The sequence below is a fragment of the Myiozetetes cayanensis genome, unplaced genomic scaffold (genome assembly GCF_022539395.1).
Source record: "Myiozetetes cayanensis isolate MyiCay16 unplaced genomic scaffold, myiCay2020 scf10, whole genome shotgun sequence".
NCBI classification, from domain to species: Eukaryota; Metazoa; Chordata; class Aves; order Passeriformes; family Tyrannidae; genus Myiozetetes; species Myiozetetes cayanensis.
Window position 1 is genome coordinate 25581721 of NW_026086605.1, and position 13128 is coordinate 25594848.

At 36.2% G+C, this 13128-nt stretch overlaps 1 protein-coding gene across 5 annotated transcripts in view; it reads left to right on the top strand.

Moving 5' to 3' along the window:
• RET (ret proto-oncogene) overlaps window positions 1-13128 on the top strand; it is an 83770-nt gene that overhangs the window by 64163 nt on the left and 6479 nt on the right. For all 5 annotated transcript variants that reach the window (XR_007631455.1, XM_050335634.1, XM_050335645.1 and 2 more), the window contains 7 exons: window positions 554-661; window positions 2120-2334; window positions 2426-2548; window positions 4683-4753; window positions 8688-8825; window positions 10776-10875; window positions 12425-12572. Coding sequence is in view for 4 of the 5 variants with exons in the window: in XM_050335634.1 (XP_050191591.1) it covers window positions 554-661; window positions 2120-2334; window positions 2426-2548; window positions 4683-4753; window positions 8688-8825; window positions 10776-10875; window positions 12425-12572 (903 nt within the window). In the remaining variant the exon portion in view is untranslated. The remainder of the gene's footprint in view (window positions 1-553; window positions 662-2119; window positions 2335-2425; window positions 2549-4682; window positions 4754-8687; window positions 8826-10775; window positions 10876-12424; window positions 12573-13128) is intronic.

Below are 13128 nucleotides of genomic sequence, written 5' to 3' on the forward strand. Positions count from 1 at the left end.
AACTCTAAATCTGGATCTGTTCTACAAGTGAAAACCAGTAGATTAGTAGGATTTTTACTCTGTTGGAAAACGATTTTGAGGAGGAGGAGGGCTTTATCACGTCATTTAACTGAGAGGGACTTTTTTTGGTAAAACAACATAAAATCTTGGCTTTCTTATGCTTCTGAAGCTTCAGTTGCACTGATTCACCCAAAAACATTGCTCTAGTACACTAGAAAGGTCTGTAGTAATTTTATGGCATCTGCAACACATTACAGACTCTGGTCCTGATTCTTGCCTGACCTACTTGTCCTGTAGTCATTTGTATTAGGGCAGAATGATGACCAGAGCAGGTCACTACCAAGCCAGAACAGCAGCAGCCACTTTCCCTTGGTTCTGATGTGAATGACTGCAGGACAGTGAATATGGGGAAATTCCTCTCCTATGGAGAGTTTCCCAGCCTGTTGCTAACTCCAGGACTGATGGTAGATTATTTCGTGCTTCAGATGATAAATAGAGAACTCTTGAGTAATGTTTTCCTAATCATAACTGTGTGTTTGGTCACTTTCTGCAGAAAATGCTTCCCAGAGTGAGCTGCGAGATCTACTTTCAGAGTTCAACCTCTTGAAACAGGTGAACCATCCCCATGTCATCAAACTTTATGGAGCCTGCAGTCAAGATGGTAAATATTAGAAGCTTGTTATTAAGACAAAACCATCAAGCAAGGAAACAAAAAGCAGTTCATTGATGGGTTTGGACCACTGCTTAATAATTGCTGAGCACCCTTTAAATTTGCTGTTGGCTGAAAAAAATGAGGGGCGTATAAGAAAACATTCAGTACAACGTTTGAAAGGAAGGAGAAATACTAATCCAGTGTAACTAAGCATTCTTCACTGGTTTTCTTCAGTGCACTTTTTGATTTTGAAGCTATCTTAAATTAACAAGTCTCCTATGAATTCTTTTCCAATCAATATATGTTTTTATATTATGTTGATACTCAGTGTTTTCTAATATGGGTTATATTTCAAGTTTAATTGAGTTTTCAGTATTGTTGTTATTATTTAAACTAAAACAATGCAAAAAGACATCTACAGAATTCTTCTGTTAAAATATATCTGGATAGTTAGATTAATACTCAGTTTTCCTCCACTGCCATAAAACTATTGTCTCCCTTTTGTGAAATGGTTGCTAAAAGCCACAGTCATGGACAGGTATATTTCAAGGGGCAGAATCTTCAGACACATGTATTGTAATCTGCCAATGAAGGAAATGTTGTTGTGTGTAGGAACTGCTCATTTTGAATGAAGTTGTGTGGAAACATTCTTTTCCTTTTTCTTCTGCAGTTGTGCAGCCTAAAATCACAGTATGGATTCTGCAGCCCTGGGCAAAGGCCTGCCTTCTTTGCCTCCAAATTCTGTTGCAAAGTGGCACTTTTAGTTGTAGACAGAGAATGTAATTCAGGAGTGAGTCATCTCTGAGTCTTAGTAAGGCAATGAGCCAGTGGGGCGGGTTATTTTTTTCTTTTCAGTACAATGTATTTTTTCATCCCAAAGGAAGTGAAATTTTTCTGAGTCACAGGCTTTTAATAAATATCAAGTTAATTCATTAGTGTCTGAGGTGGGAGGGCTTTGATAGAGCAGACAAATTTATTTAACATTAAGGCGCTGAGTAGGTATTATTCATGTGGATAATGGGGAGCAGAAATTAATGGATTGCAATGCCAGAATGTTTTTAAGTGCTCTGAAAAGGCACCTTAAATTCAATGCTGGAATTAGCAGATGATTTGAGCTCAGTATCACAAACTCAAGAATTTTTTTTTTTTTTTTAAAGTTTCTTTAAGTTAGGCTGTTTCACAGATCTGATTTGTAAGAAGGGTGTCTCTTTTGGTCTCAAATTATCTCGATGAGGGAATATAGGCAAAAGCCAGCATTGTGCTTTGATTTAGGCTGAAACTCACTTTGCATAGAGGATGTAAACTAAAAATATTCTCATTCTCTGGCTGATTCAGTGCTTTTTACATAAAGGCCAGAGGTGTCTGGAGTCTCTGTTCAAAACAATGTGCTGACTAGAAGAAACTTTCTGAGAAAAAAAAATAGTTATTTATTAATTGTTTACCTATCTGTATGTTTGTTTCTTTCAGGCCCACTGTATTTAATCGTGGAATATGCTAAATACGGCTCCTTGCGTAGTTTCCTCAGGGAAAGTCGAAAAGTAGGCCCAAGCTACGTGGGTAGTGATGGCAACAGAAATTCAAGTTATTTGGACAATCCTGATGAGAGAGCCTTGACAATGGGAGATCTGATCTCATTTGCATGGCAGATATCCCGAGGAATGCAGTACCTTGCGGAGATGAAGGTAGGGCAGTGTAACAGTGCTTGTGATAGACACATCAGCACTTGGTTCCTCCACAGGCAGCATTAACACTGCTGTTGTTTCCTTCCAAAAGCTTGTGCATCGCGATTTAGCAGCCAGAAATGTGTTGGTGGCAGAAGGGCGCAAAATGAAGATTTCTGATTTTGGCCTCTCACGTGATGTATATGAAGAAGATTCGTATGTAAAGAGGAGCAAGGTACAGTGCACATCAAAAGCAGTAGTGAAAATTATTACCTAATCAAGAAAATGAATTTGTACTGCAGCACTCGAGCATGGATGAAAAGAATAATAGCTATTAACTTAAAATAATTCTCTATTTTAAAGAAATAAAAATGAAGATGAAGCAAAATCATGAACTTAATCATTAGGACAGAAGTATATATATGTGTAAAAGATGTATCATATTTAAGTCACTATTAGCTCTTCCACTCCTTATTTATCTAGTCCTCTCATTTCACTTCTTATTTATCCAGTTCCTCATCACACTACATGAAAACACAAGCAAAAACATGCATCTTTTTCTTTGTTTCTTCATTTTTATAATTAAAAATATAAACAAAAAATCTCAAGGAGTTGAAAAAAGTATAGTCAATTTATATAAAGATCCTAATTTTAGGATCACTTCTATGCAGAAGACCTGAAGCAAAGCCCTTTTACAAACACTTCCAAATGTATGAAAGATGCTAAATATTAATCAAAATTTGACATCACAAGTCAGAGTGGATCAGGAGCTCATGATACCTGCCAGAGGTTATTTAAAGCAGTTGTGTTTTCCTGCCAGAGTAAATTATTGTTGGGTGCTTAGATACAGTTCTGCCTTCTCACAGTGCTCATGGCAGTAGAAAGCATATGGTAACCTTTCACCTGTAGGAATGTGAAAGGAAATTTGATGGAAAGAGAAGTTGTTACGTCACTACTTTCCTGCAAAAGAAACACTTGAGCATTATAACTTTGAGACTAAGAAGATAAGGCTTGCCATTTAATTATTCTTTTGAAAGGTACTGTCAAATACAGCAAGATAAATCCTGCTTTCTGCCTGCTTTCATCTACTTGTCTCTGACATCAGAAGAATTTCCACGAGTCAGTCCCAGGCTAGACTGTGATCTTCATGAACACAACTTTCTATTACCTTTGTGAGATGACCATTGTTGGTTCAGTTCTCTCTCTGACTTAATATGAAAGAGTTGCCAAGAGAATTCTTGCAAGTAAAAATGTTAGAATTTTATGAAAGGATTTCCATAAATACTGTGGATTTTTAGTTTATCTTTCCCTGTTTTTTCAGGCCAGTTTGTGTGAATATTTCATAAGTCAAAACAAGCCGAGAAGAAAAAAACCTTGTAGAAGACATGGTCTTATGTAAAAGGGTTTTGCCATGTTTGTCTAGCTGTTTTCTGATATAAGTGGTTTTACACTGATCCATACCAGTTGCTCTGTATTTTAAGGATGATGCATTCACATAAAGGCATTTAGGCCGATTCATTTCACTTGCTGGGGCATGATGTACTGAATGGATATTTTCTCTTTACTTCTGAGACACCCTTTGCCTGTAGTATTATTCAGAGCCCAGCAAGCATCTGTCTGCTTGGATGAGGAGACAGGGAAAATAAAAAATTGAGAGGAAGGAAGAAGGATAAGTTTCAAGTCCTACTGAAACAAGTTTTGCATAGATATATATGAATTTCATGAGAATGAAAAGTAAGGCATATGAATGCTAGTCATATTGCAAAGGTTATGAAACATCTTGAAATTTTGCAAACCTAGATTTTCATGAATATCTGGGGCGTATTTCTCAGATTTTCTCAGTGAATTTCTACCAGTGAAAAGTAGCAATGTGTAGATTCCATTTAGAAACTAGTAACCAAATATGACTGGCTAGGTTCCCTTCTGAAACCAAAGGTATCTTGAACATCTAGGTGCTTCTATTTATGCATCATCCCTTATATAAATGAGATAGCTCTTTCCGTTTAATCATCATTCCCTATCATTTTTGCATTTGCACACTTTGGAAGTTCTTTAACTCTCTTCTTCGTTAAGAAGAGAGTTGAGTTTATCTGACTTAAAATTGGTGACTACCTGCAAAAAACCCACACTACCTTATTGCACATAATCAGATTGCCAAGTGTGTGAAATGAAATGAACAAGTGATTTTGAAAACAATTACAGCTGTCCTCACTATTTTTCTTAAGAAATGCCAAATCATAAAGTCCATGGGAAAATGCTGTAGTATGGATAGAATATCTTTTACCATTTTGAAGATAAATACCTTGTTTTTTCACTAGGAAACCTAATTTTCTGACCAATAATTGCATTGTTGCATTTTTACCTCCTAGGGTCGAATACCTGTGAAATGGATGGCCATAGAGTCCCTATTTGACCATATCTATACAACACAAAGTGATGTGTAAGTGTAAATCCTTGCATACTCTCTGGTGTCTGTAGTTGTTTAAGCAGATGAGAGAGGAAACACAACAAGGTACATAGGAACCAGAGCTGTTACTCTTGCAAAGAAACGTGAAAAACAAGTCTGGATGGCACCATCAACTGGCAATGATACATAAGATTTTTGTTGTTGAATTAAATGTGAATAAAAGATTATCAGAGGTATTTATGTACATAATTCCTGTTGAAACCAACCAGGGTTGGATATGTCCATGTGACATGATTGCCTTTGAATTTATAAATACAAATGATTAGTGTTTATTATGTTAGGTACATCTAAAGATAATAGCTGTACCTGAACTTCTCAATTCTATTCATTACTTGTCTATAACACTTACTGGCAGGTGAGGGATAGATTGGAAGAAAGGAAGAAGAATTTGATGCCTGACCTCACTCCTATTGGAATCAATGACAGAACTCCAATTAATTTTAATTACAGTCAGTTCAGACCTTAAGGGAATGGTCCAGTTCCAGTGCCAAGATACAAGTTCATTTGCATGATCAGGGAAACAGAGACCCTGAAGATGGATATGCTGCTTCTTCACCTGTGATGATGAGGTGACAAACCAACCACAGCTAAGCTGTTTTCATGTTGAGATCAGATATGTGCATTTCTTCCCCTCTGGGGTGAATGATGCTTGTGATTTCACCAGGGAGACATTAAGTATGATTTATTTAGGAGAAAAACCTCTAAAGGACTGTAAAAGCAGCAGTACTTATGCCTGCTTTTCTACTGGGTAACATTTTGATACCTTTCAAGTTTTCCTTGAAAGAGAGGATCTGACTAAAGTAATGTTTTCATTACACTGAAATGGAGTAAAACTTACCAGTTTCAATGGCATTGCACTTTGAGGGGAAAAACACTTTGATAATAGCAATATGTCTAAATAAGCACCTTTTGATTTGTACTTCTAAATTAATTACATTTATTTTTTACTCTTTTCTCTGCAGTCAGAGCAGCTTTAGTGAAATAAAGTATTTTGCATGCCTTGGAAATTCTTTACAAAATGAATTTCCAAAATATTTTCGTTTACTTAGTTTCAGTTTGAGTAAGAAAGGAAAAAAAGATTGGGGTAATATTTGAGAGAACGTCACTTTTACTTAGGTCCACTTACAGGTTTTTCTGGGTCTCTTTTAATCCTCCTCTGAGCATCCGTTGTGCTGACTTGCTCCTTTAAATCTACTTTTCTCAAAGAATTGTTAAAATTCCTTTAAAAACTTCTTAGCATATTTTTAATTTCTTCATTTTCTTCAGAACAGTTTTGTCACTATGGTTTGGGGCCAGAACAGATTGTGTTGTCATGTAACTGCCTCTTCTTTGATTGCTGATTGATCTTCTGGATCCAGTATCATTCCTCCCCATTTGTTTTCCTGATGGGCTGCTATTATGTAAGCCCAGGAGCCTGTTTCTTGTACAGCACCATGCTGAGATTGCCCGGCTGGCATTGGCTGAGCTCAGAGCCCCAAATGACACAACACGCTGGTGCTGTGTGGCTTTCCTGCTGCCCAGGTCTGGATTAGTGTAAAGCTGTGCTGATTTACGGCTGTCTTGGAGAGGCATCAGGCATTCATTCTGAAGAGAGCACTGCCTTGTGTTTTGTAGGTCTGCTTCAGTACAAGGGCATAACGGAGCTAGATGTCTGCCGTGCTTACATGGTGCCTTCGACTCCCTGGTGGGGTCACCTTCACCATGTCATTATACATGAAATAATCTAAGAGTGCTGTACAGCAGCTCCTAATTTAGCCATGTTCCTACAGAGCAGAACCAAGGCCATACAGAGTTGCAATCCAGATCCTCTCCAGCACTGGGTTCCACGGATGCCATTTCAACAGCAGCAGACTGATCAATGAAGCACTTTTTTTGCAGCATTGATTGCTATTTTTTTAGATAATTGCACTCACTGAAAATATCATTTTATGGATATTCTTTGTTGTTTGTGGTGATGCAGTTATATTTTAGGTGAACATATTACTCATCAACCATTCCAATATGCTCTTTTTTCTGATATTTTGTGTTTCTATTTTCCAGCTCTCTAAAGCTGTTCTATATAGTTAGTGGTTAGCAAAGCTTAATAGCAGTACCAGTTGCCAGCATTTACAAAAATCCCATTTTTGCCTCAGAGGTCAATTACATCAGTGGAAAGCAAGCATACTGTCTTCCTCTTTACATAATTTTCTTTCCTGCCTTCTTCTGTTCATATTTTTATTCAGCAATAAACATAACACAGAGGAAAATTTTTCATGCCTCATTTGTTGTCCTACAGTATTTGATTTGGTCAATAGTTTCAAAGTATTGCAGCATTCTATAGCATTCTATTCTAATACACCCATTTACTAAACAACTTTAATTAAGAAATTATTCCTCTGATCTCTCCTTCCGTAATTCTGTAAAATTCCTCTTAAGCAGAAGTGGATTTTAAAAATAAAGCCTGCCATGCTCCAAAGTTTATTTGAATTAATCATGGATGGAATTATAACCTGATGGCAGAGCATAATTGGCTTCAAAAAGGGTATGAGGAGAAATATTAATAAAGTATATGAAAATGCTATAAATATTCATAATCTTTCAAGAATGTGCAAAGTGATTAAAAATTAATTCAATGAATGGCATTAGGGAGAAGAATGGCAACATACCACTTAGGACTGCATGAGAGTCACTTTGACTTCTCTGATCATTTTGGAAGTTTTTTTGCTGTACTTTTGGGCTCACCATTATTCTTTAGAATAAGAGAAGCACAGGTGGAATGTAGTCATACAGGAGGTGAGGTATTTGGCTAACATTTCGAGATGGAATTTTCATAGGGAATTAGACACTGCTGTTTGGTTTGGCAGTAGGTGTGCAACGCTTCCTAAAATTTTCTTTAAAGTAGAATTTACAGAGAAATTACCAAAGGTAACAGTTTTTCATAAATTGCATGCAATTTTGCTTCCAGATGAATCCTGTTGAGCATTCCCTTTGGGTGAAAAAGTGTTGGCTAGTTCCCTTATTTTGAACATCCAGATTTTGTCAGTTCTGTCAGTTGAGCAGATTCAGTGGAATGTGTAGCTTCTTTGTGTCTCAAAAAACCCTTTTACTAAAGAAAGAGAAGCATTTTTGCCTCTCTTCTCCTTGCCTGCCCTCCAAGTATGGACTAATTCTTCTAAATACTTCCAACCTCTTGTGCAAAGTCTTTTTGTTTGAGCTCCTCTGTAAAGTAGGTTTAAAAATTCGACATTTCTTCTGTTTATTTCAGAAAATAGTTTCATCTGTTCTACGTCAAACTTTATTTTAGGGATCTGGTATTTCCAGAATAAATTCTTTCCTTTTCATTCATTAACTCTAAGAAGAAAATAAAGTCCTGAATCACTGAAATGGCCCAACAGACCAGCTGATACCAAAGGTGTTGCTTATGGTTGAAGTAAATACATTGTGCTGTCTCGTAGTTGGGACAGCAAACCAGTCCCTTGATAACTGTGTAAATTTAATTTAGACAGTTATTTCTGACTAGGACTAAACGGGCTAATTAGGGAGGTCACACTCCCTCTGAGCCAAAGGAAAAAGAGAGGCACATGCAGGAGCACTGCATAGAAGAGGACCAAACCTTTGGGCTGGGCCACCATGGGAAGGACTTTTTCTGCTGTCTAGAGAAGATGGACCTTCCCAGCATATAGTAAGCTTTTGTCAATGGGTAAAGGAGGGGTTTCCATTTTCTCTACTGTTTTGGTCGCTAACCTGTTCAGTGAACAGTACTTTAGAACAAGGATGGTGCTATTTGTGTCTGTACAGCCCTTCTGGCTTGGCACGTCTTGAATTTTGTTGGGTTGTGAAAAGAATACAAAGAGATTTGTTGTGTGAATGGCACACTAAGCTCATGAAACCCACCACTGTAAATAAAAACTCATTTTGTCTTTTTCAGGTGGTCATTTGGAGTTCTGCTATGGGAGATTGTTACTTTGGGAGGCAATCCCTATCCAGGTATTGCTCCTGAAAGACTCTTTAACCTCCTAAAAACAGGCTATAGAATGGAGAGGCCAGAAAACTGCAGTGAAGAAATGTAAGTAGCTCATGATCCGATTAGATTCATAAACATCTTGTTAATAAATACACTTAAAAAAAAAAGTTTTAAATAAATACCACAGAAATACTATTCTGTATATGTCAGAGATACAGTCAAAATACGTAGTGCTTAAAAGAATGTTAAAATGAGTGCTTAATGAATGTTATGATGAATGCTTAAAATAAAATTAGGGAACAGTAAAGTGATGGAAAATAATTGCCGACAAAATCCTTACAGCTACATCCAAAAATATTTGTGGGATATTGAATAACATGCTTGCCAAACAATTAAAAGAGTTTAAACATTTAAAACTTTTAAGGGTGGGGGAAGGAGAAAAATTTCATAAAACACAGGAGTAGGTGAAATATTCAAGAAAATATCTTCATGCTTTCCTGCAAATGAGACAGATGTTGCATTTACAGTCATTCTCTATTAATTGTCCTGGCATCACAAAGGAGAAATACCTTGACCCAGAAATCTACACCCTAGAAAGTATAAATTTTCCTTGACTTGCTAAGGCCATGGCAATTTCTCTCCTATTTGGAGACAGTTCATAATTTGTTGGCTGATTTATTAAAACACTCTCAATATGAAATATCTTCTGTCTGTGGTCTTCCACGGCATTTGGAGATGAGGCATGATTTTCTGTTCAGCCTTCAAATCTGGTCACGGTCATGGTTTTTTTTGAAGTTACCAGATTGTAATCACTGTGACCACTCTTCTGACTGATTTTCGATTGGAAGGATGCTTTGGCCACATCCGGGCTGAGAAAATACACTATAAATAATAAATCAATTTTTTTTTAATACATAGAGAAAAAACATTAAGCATTTATGAATTTAGGGCAGTGTAGAAGTTTACAAGTGTGATTAACAGGTATCCTCTAGGAAATGTATAATATTTAATTTTTTTCTTTGTTTCATCTCACAGGGAATAAGACCTTGGTCTTCAAACATGTTACATCATTGATAATTATTAGGTTAGGCAAGCTGGCCATGTCTGAGTTTCATTTTCTTACTCAAGCCACATCATGGTTTTCTGACTTTTCTCAAATTTTTCTGTTTTACTCAGAAAATTTTGTGACAGCCTTTGAAAGCTCACTTTAAGGACCATTTTTCTTAAATTGCATTCTCTGCTTTACTGAGTCAAGCAAGAGAGATCATGGATGAAGGCAAAAAATGCAATGCTTTTCAAAAGGTTACTCTACTTCTCATAGCCAACTGTTTCACAATTAGAGCACTTACATGTCAAGATCACTTAGTCCTGAAAATACCTGAGCTAGAAAAACAACGTGAATAGCACAGGCTGGAGAGTTACCCTTCCACAACTTCACCAGTGTTTGTCTGATAGTCACTTCAACTATAAAACTTTAATTCTGTTCCCTTTCCTTTTCACACTGTATGCAGTTAAAGACAGAATAAAACCAGATGGAACCAAATAACAATAATAGAAGTAATCAAAAGAACATTAGTTTGTGCAAATAGTCTTAGATTAGACTTCACTTTGAAGAAAAGTTTACAGAAACTTCTAAGAATTTAAGCAAATGAAGAACAAATTTTTCTGGTATAACAGCAGAGTTTTTCAGGCCGATATACAAATTTCGGTGTCATATGCAAACAAAATTAATTTAAATCTGGCCTGCTGCCTACACATGAGGTGGTCCCTTGAGAAACTGGAAACAGAGAAAGAAACCTAAGACTACAGTCCTTCAAGGACAGCCAAGTGCATCATTATTTAAACTCATAAAGACTCATGGAAATAAAAGCCCATTGTTGTGAATTTCAGTTGTTAATTTAAGGGTACATTTAACAGAACACAGCAGAGACTATTGTACTTGTGGATGGCCTTCATGCCACAGTTCAGTTTCAGTACTATAAATTATTTGAGCAGAGGCACAACCCACTTCTAACAATTTTGGGTTTTTTTCCACCTTGTGGTGGGTCACAGGTATAACCTCATGTTGCGCTGTTGGAAGCAAGAACCTGATAAAAGACCAACGTTTACTGAGATCAGCAAGGAACTAGAGAAAATGATGGTGAAGAGTAGGGTAAGTGTTGAAAGCATGATTTTTGAAAGGTTTTGGGATCATCTGAGTTTGAATGTACAAAAATAATTATTTTTATTTTAAAGCAAAGTAGTTTATTTTTCATCAAATCTTGAAGCATTTACATATCTAGTTTCTTCCAAAATGCATCCAGCTTTTTGAAAACAGCACTACCTCTTATAATGGCTTTGGAGACTTCAACCTGAAATGCAGATGGGGTTATCTTTAATCTGTCTAGTTTCTTTAAATAACAGTAATAATTTTAAAATTACTGTGAAAAGTTACTCCTAAATTCCACTCCTGAATAAATAACCCTAGGAAACCAGAACTAGAATAATGCAGTATTTCATGCAATCAGAGATCTGAAAGCTGTAAGATCCCACCATTCTAAGTTACTTTAGAACTATTATAACCCTGTATAGAGTTTCTTTAAATGAATGCATACTGAGGTCTAAAAATAAGTCCAAGTTGCATGTATTTATAAAATGTATACATCTACTAGTTATGGGAAGGGAGGCAGCAACAAATGACTAACAGAGGAAATAGCAGCAATCAATATCATCAGATTTGAGAATCTACACTGGGTGCAAAAAGAGCTAATAAATGGGAACAATTGTTTTCCAGAAGGTGAATGTAAAAATAAGTTAAATTAAAAATGGCAAAGTGAAAGGTCCAGGCTGTACATTAAATCACTCTGATTTGCCAGCCACTAACTTATAGCTGCTGAGAATCTGTATGCAAAGATATGCATGTCCACTGACAGACTTATAATACAGAATCTGGCAAGTTTTCTGAAATGATCACCATAATTAAAACAAAACCAATCCAAAATAGAACTTGACAAATTAGTCATTTTTCTTCTTGCATTTCTAAATGACAAATTCTGAAGATTTTTTCACTTACAAAATTGGGTAACTTTATCTTTTAAAGTTCAATTTCAGTAAATTTCCAAAGGAAAAGCCATTTTGAAAGCAAAAACTGTGTTTTAGATTAGTTGAAAATGCTTCATGTTTCTTTTTTTGCATCAAAGCAATTTGGCAGCATAGATGAAAACCAATGAATTCTTATGGTTGACCTAAATATTTACTTTTAGAACAGCATGAAAAGCTTTATTTGACAATATTTTCTTGTTATATAATAGCTTTTTAAAATGATTGTGAGATCTCAGTACCTTCTACTTTAAGCATGCATATGTATCTACATATATGTATTTCAGGCATACATATGTATCAAGCATACCAGAAACTGAGAAAAAAAGAAATCAAAGAAATCAGCACAGCGCTTCAATTTTTTGGGCATCTTATTGATGTGCAGAATGAAGTAGGGGAAGTATTACTGTATCTCTAGCATGTCCAGTGTCCAGGCAAATCAGATGCTTCCAAAGATGCTGTGGTGCCAGAGGTTCTAGCAAAAGACAAATGAAGTGGGGTCTGTAGTTCCTTGTTGTAAAGAAAGCAGATGTTATACCCAAACAGGTGTTATACCCAAAGTTATACCCAAACAGCAACACTGCCACGTACATTAACCAGCTTTTTCTGTATTCACTTCTTAGGACTACTTAGATCTTGCGGCTTCCACACCTTCTGATTCCTTACTTTATGATGATGGGCTCTCAGAAGAGGAGACACCTCTCGTGGACTGTAATAATGCTCCCCTCCCTCGAACCCTCCCTTCCACATGGATTGAAAACAAACTCTATGGTAGAATTTCACATGCATTTACTAGATTCTAGCAACAGACACACACACAAAAATTGATTTTTCTTCTGCACTGTTCTCAGACTCTGTAACCCCATTACAGTGTTTCTTGTCTGAATGAAGCCAATCAAAATTTGCTTGGAAGCTTCTTTTGGGTTTCTTTTGTTTGTTTGTTTTTTCTTTTGGTAAATGTCAAAGTTTGCATCAGGATCATCCTTTAGTCATTTTGCAGCTGTGTTTAAAATAAACATTTTTAAAAGGATGTGAAAATAAGTAAAATGACTAGATATCATACAGTAAAAGAAAAAAAAGATCAGGGAAGTATTCTCAGGGGAAATATAAAATGCTAATGAGTATCTAATTCAACTATCCTGTTGGGGGAGGCTAGAATATTTAAAATATGTTAGATTCTGCACCTCTAATTTAAGCAATAGACTTTTTGGGTTTTTTTAAATACTGTTTTTTGCCATAACTCAATGATAGGACCCATCTGCAATATTTTTCATTTGTTAAGAAGGATTTCTAAATTTCAGCTGCTGTTAATACATTCTGGATCCAT